This window comes from Branchiostoma belcheri, unplaced genomic scaffold (assembly GCF_001625305.1).
Source record: "Branchiostoma belcheri isolate BF01 breed outbred unplaced genomic scaffold, Haploidv18h27 scaffold1, whole genome shotgun sequence".
Lineage (NCBI taxonomy): Eukaryota > Metazoa > Chordata > Leptocardii > Amphioxiformes > Branchiostomatidae > Branchiostoma > Branchiostoma belcheri.
Genome location: NW_017802379.1, coordinates 11,310,167 through 11,327,744, shown reverse-complemented (window position 1 = coordinate 11,327,744; position 17,578 = coordinate 11,310,167). Strand labels below are relative to the sequence as shown.

General features: G+C 38.9%; 1 protein-coding gene across 1 annotated transcript; it reads left to right on the top strand.

Moving 5' to 3' along the window:
- The first annotated feature begins 815 nt into the window (after positions 1 to 815).
- On the top strand, positions 816 to 13,876 carry LOC109487591 (neuronal acetylcholine receptor subunit alpha-10-like). The gene is made up of 11 exons (XM_019791631.1): positions 816 to 980; positions 1,207 to 1,304; positions 4,556 to 4,704; positions 5,494 to 5,538; positions 5,860 to 5,969; positions 6,593 to 6,793; positions 8,377 to 8,466; positions 9,726 to 9,836; positions 11,197 to 11,333; positions 12,614 to 12,806; positions 13,513 to 13,876. Exons 2-11 carry the CDS (start codon positions 1,256 to 1,258, stop codon positions 13,874 to 13,876), a joined length of 1,449 nt encoding a protein of 482 aa, XP_019647190.1. The 5' UTR covers positions 816 to 980; positions 1,207 to 1,255.
- Positions 13,877 to 17,578: the final 3,702 nt, after the last annotated feature.

The window sequence follows — 17,578 nt, the reverse complement described above, 5'->3', positions numbered from 1 at the left end:
GGGGGCATATCCAACCAATGATAGTTTACGTTCAGACTGTAACCATGTTAAAAGGATATTAACTGTGCTAAGATACTAAATTACTATATCATGTTTTGGGAAAGGCAAACAGATTTGGATAAATCGTACATTTTTGCACCGATACAATTAAGAAAAAAAACATCAAAACATGACCTTCGCACTGTGTTTACCATACGCCATGACATACAAAAGAGATAATTGTCTTCTTGAGTTCGGCTACGCCGCAGCTAAATGTTTCGTTATGTTTCAAACATTCGAGTGTAAACGGGGAGGTTCAATAATGTTTGGATGGTGTTCGGCAGTACATGAGCTGTGTTGTTTGCCTGTTTAGAGGTAGAATTTGACTCCTAGTAGTATTGTATCGCCCCCTGTGTTCGTGACGGCATTAATATAAGTTGACAAAACTTGAGTGTAACGTTACCACGTCTTGTGATTGCACGTTGGAATATAAAAAAAATGACTCAAATTTAACTCAAAATCGATTAGATTCGTACTGAGAAGTAGGTGTGACGTAACTCTGGCCAGGCTCCGAAACTTTTGCTGTTTGTTGTTCGGGGAAAGTTGTGTACACGGGCGTCAGACCGTCCCACCTGAGACAGTGCCTGAGGGTATGTAACGCATCACGACGTCACATAACAAAAATAGACACAGATGTCAGTTATGTGACCCGGTACTTTCCCCATTGGTTAGATGGTTAGAAACCGCCTTTGGGCAATGACGCACGGAAAATTACCACCTAAACTGCTCCACTGCATAACAAAAGACAGGCCAAATTATGTTTTCACTGTCGGTGGAAAGGTTGACCCCTAAAAACAGCCCCTATTGGTTGACACTGAGTTGATCGTTATCGGAAAACTACAAGATATGGGCGTGTTCATTGGGCAGTGAACGAGCTATTGTTTGTGACTATATCTGTCCACACTGTTTTAGTTGAAGACGCGAACTGACAGAGACAAGACGTGAGTTTGTTGGCTACAACTTTTTTTTTCTGACCTGCCATTCTTATGCTTTGGATTCCTTTCTTTGACTTAAACTTTAGTATAGTAGACATCGGGTGATCTTAAACACAAGATTAAACGATGCTACAGTAACTATCCACGGAAATGCCTAGAAACGTAGAAATTAATTGAACTAACTCTCATTTGAAGGGTTAGATTGGCGGTTAAGAATTTGTTTTTGTCGCAGGTACCAGTCTCATTCCCTGCTCAGAGTTGTGAAGAAAACGTGGCGAAGTATGAAGACGTCGCTTGTCGTGTTTGTCGCCGTAGCCGTCATGTTGCATGGTGAGTCTAACGTTCATGTCAGTGGGGTCGGGTGGCGTAGCGGCAGAGCGCTCGACTCGGAAACAAGAGGTCCCGGGTTCGAGTCCTGACAATGCCACCGATCTTGTGCCCTTGGGAAAGGCACTTTACACGACTTTCCTCACTTAATTCAAGTAAAAATGAGTATTGTCCTGTCCTGTACTCTGTGTTGGTAGCGGCATAAAATAAGTTGATGTAACTTGAGTGTGCCGTCGACATGTCTAGTCATTAAATGTTTATAATAAAACGTTCATGTTACATAATTCACTGTGTGCGAGAGGAGTTCAAAAAGAGGGGGAGGGACTTAAACACAGGACGGAAGGGGCCTAACTTATATTTTTGGGCTTAACTATATACTTCAAGGCTTGCTACAAATGTCCGGCAGATTTCGAATCATTGTCGTCATGTATTTTATTGTTGTTTTTGCGAAGAAAAGGGGAAAAATGAGTATCGTCTCGGTCACGTACATTGTTTGATTAAACAACAAACTGAATTCATACTCGGAATAGTTTTGAACAATACAACTGTTTTGTTACGAAAAAGGCTACCTAAGTAAGATTCTTGTCCGCAGTTTGTTCTGCCACTATTACTTTGGCGCCCGAATCATAAAGTGTAGGACGACTTGTGGTAAATGTGCACGTGCAGGAAGGAGCTGTGGTCATCGAAGGGGGCAGGGGTATTTCCTCAAGATCTGAAACTATGAGGAAAACTATGAAAAGGTCAATAAAAACAGGAAGTTACAGAAATAGGTATGAAGACGTCAGGTATGTGGCCCGGTGGTTTCCCTACTTCCTTTAAGTAGGACAGAGATAGCTTTAAGATTGACCCACATACTCCTGGTGGTGTTCAATCGTCCACCGTCTTTCCGAGGGGGGACCCAAAGCGACGAAAATGGTCACTTTTTTATAACAGGACAATTGAATTTCAGACGACAAGTGACATTTATTTGCCCTCGCAGTTAGGTTAACCCTCCCTCAGTTAGGTTAACCCTCCCTCAGTTAGGTTAACCCTCCCTCGGTTAGGTTAACCCTCCCTCGGTTAGGTTAACCCTCCCTCAGTTAGGTTAACCCTCCCTCAGTTAGGTTAACCCTCCCTCAGTTAGGTTAACCCTCCCTCAGTTAGGTTAACCCTCCCTCAGTTAGGTTAACCCTCCCTCAGTTAGGTTAACCCTCCCTCAGAGTGTCCCTTTTTGCCGAATTCTACGATCCGTACCTCCGTAGGAAGGCCTGGTGGAGGCTTTCAAAATGTCAATCAACTATAGACTGTAGAAAAAGACTAATCCTGCATCTAATGCATGTACAATGTGCGAACAACAATGCCTAAACACAGGTAAATACTCAAGCCAAATCGCACAGTAAAATGTATAGCCGTAAGGAGGTTCAATGAACTTCGAAAAATGGGGCGCGGCGAACATTGTACTGTCTGTCTGTACACATAGCCACGGGGGAAACAGACAAAATGTTGGCGTCGATATTTTCTTTAATAATATCGATATTTAAATTCTTATATTGGTCAAAATGCAGGTAAAAATACATTGCAATGATATAAATCCAATTTTTCGATACAGCAGCAGATTTCAATGCGACAGTATATACTTGAGAGTGAGACACCTTGTCTGAATAGCATTATTTCCAACTCATTAGGTCAAATGATTTCATTTTCAAATGCATGTAAACATTAAGAGTCTTGATCACTAAAAAAATACTCCGGCTGTTTTACAGTATACAGTGCAATTAACTTTCTGAACACAAATTTAGTAATTTTTATCGAATTTTATATAATACGTAACTATACATTGTATTCTCTGCGTTGTGCGAAAACATATTCCGTAGGTCAAAGGCTATCTGCTTTTGCACACACCCTATTGCGTCAGTAATGTCATTACTTGTGACTTTGCTTGAAAACGTACCCAAAAGGGCAATGAAAAAAGACTGAATAACACATAAGACTCTTCCCCTACTTATTCTAATTGTACGAGTCGAAGGTGTGCCTGGTATTCAGTCTATCGTAGTTTCAGCGGTCTCTCTTCGGGGCTGCAGGAGCTCTTCACCGTCCGATTCAACTAGGCACCCGTAGGGAGTTTGCACGGCAGGAGTTCATTGAACTCTCGCCTTGCAAACCTTTACCGGGAAACCTAGTTAAGACGGGCGGTGGGCAGCTTCAGCAGCCCCGAAGAGAGCCTGCCCAAACTACGATAGATTGGATACCGTATTTGTTCACCTATGGTCTTACTTCAAATCGTTACCAGCGTTAATGGTAATTATCTTCAAAAATCAACGTTATGTTTTTGGTTTAGATGATTTGTATTTTTTGTAGCGTCTTGGTTTGGAAGAGAATAATTCGAAAATATATGGATGGATCATATAGCATCACGATATTTGGTATTGGCAAGACAATGGGCCAAAATTCGAATACCGGCCCCCTAGTGGCTTTCTAGAGTATTGCAATCGGACTTCAAGTTTCAATGTCTCGTGTTCCAGGTATATGTCCTGGTTTTGATATTCAGTAAGTAATAGCTGTCCAAAAAAGTGAAAGTTTTGGCCTTCTTAGAATTTTTTTATCAACTACGATGTTATTTATTGTAAGAACCTTTAAAACTAAAAAAAATGTAATTGATTTGGGTTCTCTTCACATGGTAATACATGGCATGATGTCTATTCAAATAAGAACTTAGTTTGCATAATTATGAAGAACATTTTAATGATTTGGCTAGCGCTGCATAGCATTACGATATTTTTATCACAGCTTTGACCGCGTCACGAGCTCATATGGCAGATACCACTTCCAAAATATGCAATAAGATATTCCATATATCGAAAAGTTTATTGCAAATTCGTGCCCGGAAGCTACTCACAAATTACAAAACATGAAAGACAATTGGAACAGTGTATAAAATAACTAAAGTCTACATGATAAAAGGTAGCTGTCCAGAACTATAACTATGTCTAAACTATGTCTGAAGGGTTTGACTTCTCTTCTGCGTAAACCATGGAAGACGTAATGTCCCACCTTTCCCAGAATTCGTGGGTTTTGGGAAGTTAAAAAAAGAATATTTTTCCTTGATCTGTAAGTTTAGAGAAATTGGGATAAATTGTAGAAGTTTGAATAGTCAACTCATTTCGAGCGTTGTTATGGAATGAACAGTTTGAAATAAAATGTATTTCGTCTTCCACAGCATTTGCACTACAATATTTACAAATTCTACATCTAAAATCTTTTTTATTTTTTTGCAGTCACATCGGGCAGCGAAGTGCAGTCGTCCGAGGAGCGGCTGATCATGGACCTGCTGGAGGGGTACAACACGGACCGCCGTCCCGTCAGGAACATGTCAGACCCCGTCAACGTTACCATTGACGTCGCCGTGGCGGAATACCTACATCTGGTATGTCCTAGCCTGGTATCCAGTCTTATCGTGGTTGTATCAAGAGGTCTATAGACCCTCCCAAGTAACTTTTCATTTATTTTTTATTTTATTTAACCAGCGTAGTACACTCAGGCCTAACTGACCTGGATTTCAGGAATCCCTGGCGTTACATAGTATTACATAAAATGCACAGTATACATGGGAAAATAAGAATACACAGTAAGAATATACATTACAATTTCAATTCAACATACATACCAATCGTAAAAACATATGCCACTCAAGTCCCACTCACGGAGAGTCTTTGAAAGCCGTTAAAGTTGAGAGCTGTCTTTGCTCTCTGGAAAGTTGGTTCCACAGAACTGGGCCCTGGTACTGCAGCTGTAGAGACCCTTTGAACGATGTGATGTTTGCCTAGCGCCTGTGGAACTTCTTTTGACTTTGTACATGTACGTCTAACAGTACTACAGAAAACTCAATACAATAAACTCATGCTGATAAAAACTCTCATATAGCATTAAAACTGAGCAATGATTTAATAACACGTTCATGGCGGTCAACACCTTGCTGCTTTATAGTTTTGGAAACTGCGCAAAAATGATCTAACCTTGCAAATGGTATACGTTACCAATGATACAGGGAATTCGTAGCATGTTAATTACAGACCTGAACAAACATTTTAAAGCACAAGAAACACTTCCAAACACAATTAACATGTAGCGGTTATGTTTAGAAGAAATAATATTTCTTGGTTTTGGAAGAAGTCTTTGAAATGGTTGTGTGTTTTTTTTTCTTCTTCACATAAAGGACGACAGGAATCATATGCTCACAGTCAACCTCTGGATGAGACTGGTAAGCAAACATGTTTGTAGACTGGACATATAGGTTGTCAATAATTTATAGGTTCAATGTCTTTTAATGCTCTGTTCTGAAATCTATCACACAATAACTTTATTGTACAAATGTCGTACATAGTATAATGTATGGAAACAGCTATCGGGCGTTTTAAAAATAAGATAAAGCACTTGAAATAATAGAATTGAATATGGTGTTACAATCGAATTGGGCTATTTTGGAGTTTCGTATTATGATTTGACATTTGTTCTGTACAACGACAGTATCAGACGTTTATTTATTCGTTTGTTTGCTTGTTTGCTTGTTTGTTTGTTTTAGTTTTGGACCGACCAGTTTTTGCAGTGGGATCCATCGAAGTACGACGGGGTTGACTTACTTCGAGTCCAGAGCAGCAACATTTGGAATCCGGACATAGTTTTGTATAACAGGTACATGTATTGTACACTATAACCATATAATATAGCGTCCATAGTAACACGCGTCTTTCAGCAAGTAGGATTGACCACGTGAAAAAAAAACAAATGCCGACAAAAATAATCCCCAAGTCCCTATAACACAAATCCGAATATGGTCCAGAACACTACCAAACCCCCAACCACGGTTAGGAGTACAATATAGGTTGGAAGTTTAATCTGTAGTTTATTAGTTTTACTGTATTGATCACATTGTCATGCTGCCATACATGAACCATGTACTGTTGACCAATATATTTCATTTGGTTATTTAGTTCTGTATAATACATTAATATATTGAAAGCCGTTCTTAAAAGGCATCCAATGCAATTTCAGGGCAGCAAACCTGGAAATATTCCGAATAAGGTAATCTGTACGGTATTGACACATACTGTCCCACATTTGCACCTTTTTGGGCATTTCTGTTCTATGAATGTTCATACATATTAGGACAGTGTTGTTTCTGTTTAGTATGTAAAAAAGTAACTAGAATATTGACTGAAAAGCTGGTTTACAAGCCTTAAAAACTGCACTGGATGTCTTTAAGTATTTTATGACTTTTATACACACTATAAATGATTTCTGGGATCTTTCTACAGTGTGTTTGAGGAGGGATATGGGGAGACTCCCGACTTCAAGGCGACCATCCGACCGGACGGTTCGGTAGCCTTCCTGTACCCCTTCACGTTCAAGGCCGCCTGTCGGGTCAATATCGTGTACTTCCCGGAGGACAGACAAGTCTGCCCGCTCAAGTTCGGCTCCTGGTCGTACGACGGACTTAAACTGGACCTCGTCAATCGGTAGGTATTTTCAGTTCAGTTCAGTTCAGTTCAGGTCATCCTCTTTTGAGGTGCCATTTATAATGTCTCTCCAGATGACTCTGTCACGCATGGCGGACAGAAGTTCCTCATCCCGTAGTCCAACCTCTTCCTCGATCAGTTTCTTTAACGTTAGGCACGGACGTCCCCTCCTTCTTTTTACATCCGGTTGCCAGAGAAGCACTTTGGCAGCCATCTCTTCGTGGCGTACCACATGACCGGCAAGGGCCAGTCGTCTGTTCTGAATGGTCTTGGTAATCAGGGGTAGACCGTTGTAGAGTTATTTGTTACTCATGCGGCTCTGCCATTGAACATTCAGCACGCACCGCACCGAAGCAGGCGCGTGTAGTTACCATTCAGTTTCTTGGACAAGGCTTTAGTTAAAGTCCATGAGTCGGAACTATACAACAAAATAGGCTCTACACAAGACTTAAAGACTTTTAACTTTGTGGTATTCTGGATGGGGGCCTTCCACACCTTTTTTAGGGCGTGGCATGCTCCCCAGGCCTGGCCAATACGAACAATAGGTATTTTGGGTGCCTTGTAATATTGGCGAAAACGTTTCAGATCATTTCAGTTTTTTTTCTTCAGTTTATGGTTGTCTACCCTTTCAAATAAACGCACATGGTAATCTCTTTTTATAATGTATTTGATGGTTTTATTTTCTTATATGTATCTGTCAGATTATATACTCTGGTGAAATAGAATCGCTGATTCTACGGGTTGAAATCCTGATCAGATTATTTGTAGAAAGAGACTCCAAACAGGAGGGTATTAGGGAGTGCTACGTAGGGAGAGTTTCCCATTTACAGATTCTAACTTCCAAGTCTATGAATCAAAGTTTTAAAAATCTGATTTAAAGCGAATATCTTCCGATTTGCCGACTCCAATCGGGATCTCTGTTGGTCCGATTTTAATACATGTATATAAGAGTGTCTACAATGTGAATATAAATTTTTATTTACTTCAATTTCTACCGCAAAACAAGGCTAATACGAACCACTTTTTTGGTTGTTTTGAGTTACATTTGAAACTGTAAAAGCAGATGTTTGCTCACCTAAGGCCACACCAATTTAATTTGTTGGTTCTCGGATTCGCCTCGTCGTTTTTTTCTGATTTGCAAAAAAAATATTGCCCCCAACAGTTGAGAAAAGTCCTTTTCTTCCTAGTTGTTACAGTTTCCCCATCTATCATTGCAGTGGTTTGATTAAAAGTTTAAAATTCAATGTTTAAATTTTAACCCAGCCTTTTGTGTTGACTTCATGGCTCATTCCGTAGCATTTAAGCCTATAATGGGATGCCTAGACCTGTTTTTATTTTTATTTTTTTTCGCCCTGTCGCTTCATATTTTTTCTGAAAAAATCCGAGAACCAACAAATTAAATTGGTGTGGCCTAAGTCTTGAAAAGTTTGTACATATTTGGGAGGCATCGAGAAGGAAGCTTGTTCCATTGTGATGTAGTTCTAGGGAAAAGCTAGGTTATATATATATACACACTCTATGCAACTATAAAAAGTTTTGCTATAAATGTGAAGGGAACCTAATAACTGAAATATTGTTTCTAGGTTCTCAAAGGGAGACATAACCAACCTGGCTTCCAGTGAAGAGTGGATCGTCACTGATCTCATGGCAGAGAGACACGTTCATTACTACAAGTAGGGGATTTTTCACAATAGCTATCAAATACTTAGCCTCCTTCGCAGTCTTGTTGGGCGTCGGCATTTTCTTTGTCTCTGAGCGACGCGAGTAATATGCCGCCGCGAGGGACGATTTGCTGCCGAGGAGGTTTTTGCCACGGAGAGAAGGTTTCGCGCTTGTTGGAGCACGAAACCTTCTCTCTGTGGCAAAAACTCCTTCGGCAGCAAATCGTCCCTCGCGGCGGCATATTATTCGCGTCGCTCAGAGAAAAAATAACGCCAACGCCCAACAAGACTGCGAAGGAGGCTATCAAATACTGAATTATTACAGTTATTCTTAGCTAAATATAATATAACTACCGGAGAAATGCCCAAGTGGTTGCCTTGCATTTGGTAGGTCGTCTGTTACATTTATTTCCCTGGCCGAGTCATACAGTTCAGTTCAGTTCATCCTCACATGCATAAAACAAAGACTTAATTAATGGGCATCTACTGCTTTCTCTTCTTAGTACTCAATATTTTAGAAGTACTGAACTACTATTACTACTACTATTGCTACTGCTACTACTACTACTACTACTACTACTACTACTACTACTACTACTACTACAGTACCAAAAATGTTTTTTCTTATATTTCTTATTTTCTTATGTTGAGAAATATTTTCTTGCAAGGGATGATTTTAAAGAAAATTCAAGAAACATTCTTCAAAGATTTTGTATGTTGATTCTTACACAAAGAATTTTATTCTTCTTTTGTCTTAAGAAAAGAAAATATTTCTACTATCATGCTCACCAACAAGAATCTTAACAATTTTTAAAAAGTTAACAGTATTTTTTTCTGCTACAAGAGATCTTTTTGTGTACAGAATGGTTTTCTTGCTTCAAGAACAGTTAGCTCTTAGTTCAAGAAATATTTTCTTGTGGGCAGAATCGTTTTCTTGCTGCAGCAAGAAAACTCAAGAAACACATGTCTTTCTTGAATTTTCTTGCTACAGGGATTCCTTAATTTCTTGTTCAAAGAATTATTATCTTGCTACTTGATACCATTTCTTTGTACAAGGAAAACAAGAAAAAGCATTTTTACTACTACTACTATTACTACTACTACTACTACTACTTGTGTTGTACTAATTGTATTGATGGCTCAAGAGCTACAGAGAGGGGAGTAGCTGCCACCCTATGCACCCTATATAGGTGTGGGAGGAATCTGCCTGTTTGACTAAATACGAGTATAAGACAGTTGAGACTTAAGAGATGTATTTCTTTTGTTTCCAGCTGCTGCCCAGAACCCTATCCTGACGTCACCTTTACCCTAGTGATGAACCGAATGCCGTTCTACTACCAGTACTACATCTTCGTACCTGCCAGTGTGCTCATGTTAATCAGGTATGTACTAGTATGTACAGTGAACTACTACTACTAGTATATCTGCCTTTAGCCCCAGTCACACATAGCTGAGTATGGCCTCCCAAACACTGCTATTATTTGGCTGGCCATGGTTGACTGGCGGTTGGAGGTCAGATTTGATTCCCGATTTAGTATCAAAAGTTACGCGTAAGCTAGCTAAATATGGTCAGACTGCTCCCAAACTTTACTCAACATTAGTTCATTGGTGGTCGAGGGAAGGTTCTAAATGTGTAAGAGTAATATTGACATAGAGATGAATGAATAAAACAGTGAGCAGATTATTATTGGAATGAGCAGAGCACTTTGGACTAATGCCTCTGGCTGTTTACAGCTTAGAGGTACATATCTAATATTTTGTCAAAAACATCTCTGTTACATAGCGGATCATAATGACCCCCAGTGGGGGTCTTCACGCTTCGTTAAAAATAGAAAAATCTCAAGATGTATTCCAAAGATCTCAATATTTTAGATGAAATCTTGAGATATTATGAGACAATCTAAAGATCTTTCAGAAAATCTTAAGATGAAAACGAAAGGTCTTAAGAACTTCCAAGATATCTTAAAACCATCTTGAGATTTTTCCATAGCATCTCGAGATGCTTTAAAAAATATCAAGATTTTTTTTAAAGATCTCATGATTTATTAAGCAATCTTGAGATTTTTTCAATAATCTTGATATTTTTAAATCATCTCGAGATACAATGAAAAAATCTCTAGTTGCTTTGACAGCATCTTGGAAAGATCTTGAGACCTTTCGTTTTCATCTTAAGATGTTCTGAAAGATCTTGAGAATGTCATGAAAAATCTCAAGATTGTCTCATAATATCTCAAGATTTCATCTAAAATATTGAGATCTTTGGAATACATCTTGAGATTTTTCTATTTTTAACGAAGCGTTAAGACTCCCGCTGGGGGTCATTATGATCCGCTATGTAACAGAGAAGTTTTTGACAAAATATTAGATATGTACCTCTAAGCTGTAAATAGCCAGAGGCATTAGTCCAAAGTGCTCTGCTCATTACAATAATAATCTGCTCACTGTTATAAACTCTATTGCTCGACAATCGCACACGGTACAATGTATGACTGTAAATAAACAATACTACAAAATCAATGTATCCTACAATTATAACTACGAAATATCGTCGATAACAGAAACAGTGTAGTGCCAGCCAGAATTGCCCTGATGAAGATGACATAGAAACGTTGGTTCTTGTGTAAAAGTGGTTGTGGATAGAAAATAAACAACTTTGATATTCAGCCATTTACCATCCTGATGACTTTATTTACCGATGCTTTTCATATATTTGTATAAATCTGTTATGTTGTAACTTTGCAGTTTGCTGGGTTTCCTGACACCGCCTGAGTCCGGGGAGAGAATGACGATGGTTCTGACCGCTCTGCTGGCTAACACGGTCAACATGGAGGTGGTGGCCGGTCAGCTGCCCAAGACATCATCCTACGTGCCTATTATTGGTAAGACTAAAGCTGAATGAATGAATGAATGGTTTATTTGAACAACATGATCCTTAGAAAGCTCATCGCAGCCAGGTAAAGTGGCTGAATTGCATACTTTTCACATCAATAGATAAGGCTATTTACAAATTGACATTTGGTACGAATATTAATATTTACATCGTAATAATGTGTTCAACAAATGTAAAATTTTCCCAATTATCTTCTTTTCATTTTCATAACCACACAAACAGGCTATCTGAAATATACCCATGAGTATTACATTGCGTAGTTAGGCCGTGTTTAAACGGAATCACCCAAACCGCGATTCGGGTAACTCACATTCCTCACATCTGGTCCACGTGCCACAAACCGTGTCCGATCACAATCCGTTTGAGCTACATTTATTGCTGTTTGATGATAACACGCAAGGCGGCGTGTTATTAATGTCAGAGGTCAACGACCTGCTTGCTGAAGCCCCCCCTCCCAGCGTATCTCGGCCGAATGCCGACGTGGTCCCGCCAGAGGCGGTGAAGCTCGTCCCAGAACGGACACATTATTTGACCATTACTGCTCTTTAAAATGCTGCCACGTAAAAGTTGGCATTGCATATAAATAAAGAAATATCACCCCGTAATCCATGACCAGGCGAAGTTACATTGAAATCACATTGCGTTCAGACGCAAATCGCGATGCGGGAAAACCGATTCGAAACCACCTGTAGAAGTGGCTTGGGATCGAGGCTCTTGTGATTTCGGAGCGTTCACATGGAGCCACTTGAAACCGGCTTCGGGGTAAACCACATGTAAACCGCCTTGCATGGGTGATTCCGTTTAAACACGGCCAAAGTTGGGTGTCAGATATATTACCATATAAATGGAAACCGAGCAGATGTCAGTTTGGAAAGACTGACCAAAAGAATACAAGAAGTGACAATTTTTACCACTCGTAACATATAATAAATCATTACGTTTCTTCCGTTAGAAAAACACATTACAACTTTGCATCTAAGTGCAGTCTTATTACTATTAGTACAATTGATGTCACCACCGTGCCAAATTAGTTGAGTCATACATCGTCCTCACCCAACAAAGTTATTCCCAACTTGGCCTTCATTGATCTGTTGAAAAGCATTTTCAGTTCAATCCTATTTTCTATTAAGATATCAACATGGCAGGCATCTTTTTTACAAGTAGTCTGAATGTGGATATTTCCAAAAAACACAACTTCTACATATACACATATGATTTGTACTTTTCAGACATGACATGTATCATTTGTACGTTTGTGTGTTTCCTCAGGAAAGTACTTCGGCGCAGTTTTGTTCGTGAACGCCTTGGCGATCGCCATGAACGTGGTGATCCTGTGTCTCCACTTCGGCAGCTTCCGCGCGCAGCCTCCCCCGGCCTGGCTGAAGAGGCTGCTCCGCATCGACACGCCGGCCGCATGGGCAGACTGGTTCTTCTGGAGATGTTTCCGTCGCCGTACCATCAGGTTAGTCTCTCTTTTTTTTATTTGATTTATTAAAATTGCAACAGTGCAATACACGCAGAACAGAGGCAGCTGTTGCTGGTGTTGTGTCCCGCACATAGAAACGAATACTGGACAGGCAATACTCATTTTCACTTGAGTCTAGTGAGGAAAGTCGTGTAAAGTGTCAGGACTCGAACCCGGGACCTCTTGATTCCGAGTCGCGAACGCTGCCATCGCGCCACACGACCCCTCTTTTTTTCAAATATCAAAATTAAATAGTAGATATCAAAATTAAAAAGAAACAGTACAAAGGTAACATTTGCAAGGCAAATGCATAATGTTTACTTTTTGCATAGGGTCTGCTCTGTTAATTCTTACTCAAACACATTCATACATACGGTGACAGGAGTCTAAATCCCTCCTACTATAAAATTGCAACATGATGTAACCCAACAGACACAACATTGGCTCAGGTCTTAGAGGTTACTGCTTGGAGAAGAGGAAGACGAAACTGAGCAAAACAATGAAAAGGACAAAGTGTGACATCTAAGCTGTACAGATAAATTCATATTTCTAATGAGCTTAGACCTTCTAAATTGAAACATAACTGTTCCTACGTTTTTAACTAAGAAACAAGAAGAAACCTTAACCCAGTGTGTATGTGTGTATAATAAAGGTCTTCATTCATTCATTCATTCATTGGTTTTATGTCATTTTTATTCCACAGCTTCCCTACTGACGCTTCTGGTGTGATCCTGAACTCCTGTACCATGACGGACATGATCGGGGACACGGTTCTGTCCGGCCGCAAAGGCAGGCTGACCCGGCCCTACAGCACGTCTGCTATCGAGTCTACATCCCTGAAAAAGCCCCTCAGCAACAACAGCGCCGTGGACCCCGTTCTTCGGGCCAAGATGGACATCATCGTCAACAACCTGAAAGCCGCCAGAATCAGCAGGGAAGAGAAGAAGAGGCACGATGAGGCCATGTACGCGTGGAGGGAGGTGGCCTCTCGTATTGACAGGATCTTCTTCGCCATTTTTACTGTGGTCATGATCGTTGTGAACGCAGCGGTGTTCAGGCAGATCTAGAAACATGGCTTTTTATCTCATTTATTTAGTACGTATTTTACTTTCACTGGAAAACGCGTGATAATTGAAAAAGTCGTGATAACTCTTTCTCTAATCGTTATCCCTTTTTTTCCATATAAGAATTCCATGTAAACATTATTTGCAAAAAAAGAATGCGATAACATGTCCTTACATTATCTCATTTTTCCATATAAGCATACATGCAACCCTTATATGAAAAAAATGATGTAACATGACCTCATTTATTTTCCATTTAAGAATTCATTCAAACAATATATGGAAAATAAATGAGATAACATGTCCTTATCTCATTTTTTTTCTTAAATGTGTATAAGAATTCCATTCAAACCCTATATAGAATAGAAATACGTACTAAATAAAAGTGATAGATAATCAAGTCTAAATCTAGAAACAGACACAACCTTGCTCTCAAAGCAGATATTTGGGTTTTGGCTTATTTTTGGCGTGTTTTTATGTTTATTTATCAGGTCTTTTTTTCTGCACTGGTATCTTTTTTACGCCAACCGAACTTTGGGTTTTGGTAGCCTCCGTAGCAGGCTTTTAGATATGGGAGTCTGGGGTCTTCGGCTATTTTCTGATTAGCCCAGTTCAATTCAACCAGGCTGGCTATGTTGTCTATATGCAATCAGAAAATAGCACATTAAAGCTCCTGAAGACCCTCAAAACCCCCAGTTTTTGGCATGCTATGGAGGCTAGAATTTTGGCTTGTTTTGACGTGTTTTTAGGTACATTTTTTGGGATTTCTTTTTTCCATTGTTTTTTTTTTCACGCCGTAAGATAAGCCAAAAAGTAAGCCTCTGCTCGGAGAGTAACGCAACTGTACAATACTTGAGGCTACGCAAGGGAATTGTTACTCAAAGTAAAAATTTGATAGATTTTGAAAACAGTCAAACGTTTTAGACAGAATCAAGGACATTACACGGTATAATGTCCTTGATAGCATCTACTACCTTTCGTCAGTGACAGTGAGAGTTTAATGGCTCTTAGGGAGTTAACTATTAAAAAACTTTTTTATCTATCCTGACGTTTTTTATCTATCCTGTTGATTGTAACAATTTCCTTGTGTATTCCCCTACCCCGGATGTATAACCTTTGTCTACAAATGCATGTGGATATAAGGGCTTTGACAAGAATGGATTATCTCTTTACAAGATAACGTTACTATATATCACATTGGAATGTTTTCTTCTGAATCAGATGCCATCTCAACTCGAATTCAAAGCGAATTGACCTTACTATCAAAGAGATTGTATTGAGCAGTTTCTAATGTGTACATGAAAACAATTATTAATAATTAATAATTATGGATTAGGCATAACTGGACCAAATGTTTCAAATAGGACGTTCGATTGAAAAGAAAAAGAAAGGCAGAGCGATTGTAAAGTTTTACCTTAAACAGTTAGATCTTGGTTATGGTTATGATTATGCATATTGACTATGGTTGTACACTTACATTATCATATTGATATTGTTTATTATAGCAGCATATAAATATCAAATATTTCTAATCTTGAGGGTACTAACTATAAGTACGTATGGAGTATTTATCTTTTGGTTATACTTCGCAACACTGCCATACATGGGTTACTATAATTGTTTAAAGAAACTGAGGTTGGAAATACGCATTTTTTTGGTTGTTGTTGTAAAGAAGATATTTATTGTATAAAAATTCTATACAGGTTTAGCATTGATAGATTGAGAGTGAAATGCGACTTTTACATCTTTTGAGCATTTGGACAATTGCATTTGTTATGCAATGATTTCAGTAATTATATAATGATCTTCACGTCAAAGCAAAGCCTTTTCGAACAACATTCTGATATTCTGTTTAATATCATATGATAATGACATGACTGACGGATATTGTTTATCCCGTATAAAGGTGTGCTAAGTTACTACTTTTAAATGTATATAGATTATATGTAAAATATCGTTTACAAACAAATGTGCATTTCGTTGTAGTATTGACTGAAAATCTGTCTTCAACTTACTGTAAATGAGATATTGATCAAAATTGTATATTAAATAATGCTTATTTGATGTATTTAGCATTGTGTGGTGCAGATATTTCAATATCTGGTAATACCAGACTCTGTTTATGACTTCATATAATCATTTTATATAAATTTTTAGGTTAACTGGGATCTTTATTATTTGTAATAACTTTCAGCCACCTAATAGACACCGTTTTATATAAGGATATATAATACTAATGTTGTATTCATATACAGAGAGATATTTATTATTTGCCTATTACTATCTAAAACATTCTTGTATTTACATATTAAAACACAGATAATGAAAGGTCTTCATCTCACAATGTACTTCATATTTGTATCAAATAGTGGGCAGGGTAACACATTTTTAAAGGGCTGTTTGCTCAAAGAAACGTTAGTCATTCCCTCCGCAGTTCTATCCATCGTTTGTTTATCGTGGTCATACATCTTGAAGCTCAAGAAATCTTTGTTTCTGAAACAAGTAAAGAAGAGAAGTTTGCGGGTACCAAATGGCATGCCTGAAACTATGGTAGGGTTTACAGAATACACACACAGTCACTGATCTGTACAGCAATGAAAATAACACAATCAATGAGCAAAATATGTCCTCTACGACAAGCTATATTATATGATAGCCTGGGTGCCATCCTCAGTAGTTTTCGCCCGCTCCCTGATATCGTGCCCAGTGACAAGTCAAGTCAAAGTTTATTGCACAACGATTGTCACGGGTACAATGTATGGCAAATAATAAGATTACTAGTTGGTATGTGTCTAACATAATGCTATATATATGGTCAACGGACATTGTATCTGACAGAGTATTATAAAGAACTACTTGCTAGAGAATATTTTGACTCTACATGTACATTCTACATTACACTAAACTATACATGAAGGGTACAGTGAGCAGTTGTACCTAATTATACTAAACATGTTCTATGGCTACTAAACAGATGTATACTAAGTTACTTGCCAGGAATGTTAAGATTCTACATATAAATACTACGAAACGTTAGGGAGCCGAGAAAAACTACGGAGACTGGCACCTAGGCTTGTTTATATGAAGGTAAACCTCGGTCAAGTGCTAGCGGTCGATGAACTTCCAAAACTCTAACAACCATCATGTTCATTCAAAACTTCTGTTACACATAGCTGAACTTGGCCTCCAGATCACCAGCTAACATACCCCACCACCACCACCACCAAGCTAGGAGTACTTCGGAAGCAATTTGACTGGTCGGCTGTCGGCTTTTGTTGGCTGGTTTTCGGCCGGCGTTTGGGTGTTTACAAATATTTACAACTGTCGGTTGTATGTGGACTGGAGGTTCGGCCATGGTTGACTGGTGGTTGTTTGGTGTTCGGCAGTAGATCAGCGAATTCGACTCGATTTGTATATAGAAAGGTACACGTTTCCTACGTCTGGTCAGACTGCTCCAAAAATTCTAGCGACCTTGGTACCGGTTTTTATTTTTTTATTTTTTTGCAAATCGACATGGATAATACAGGACATGGTGGTGAGGTACTCTAGCTATAGCTAATTTTAACCTCACCACAAAACATACAAATATATACAGTGAAGTGACAAAAACAACAGAGTACAGCAAATAGGTGGAACGGGAAATGGATCAATAAATGGTAAGGAAGAATATTTTTTGAAGGCTATGTAGGAGTTTATCTAATACAA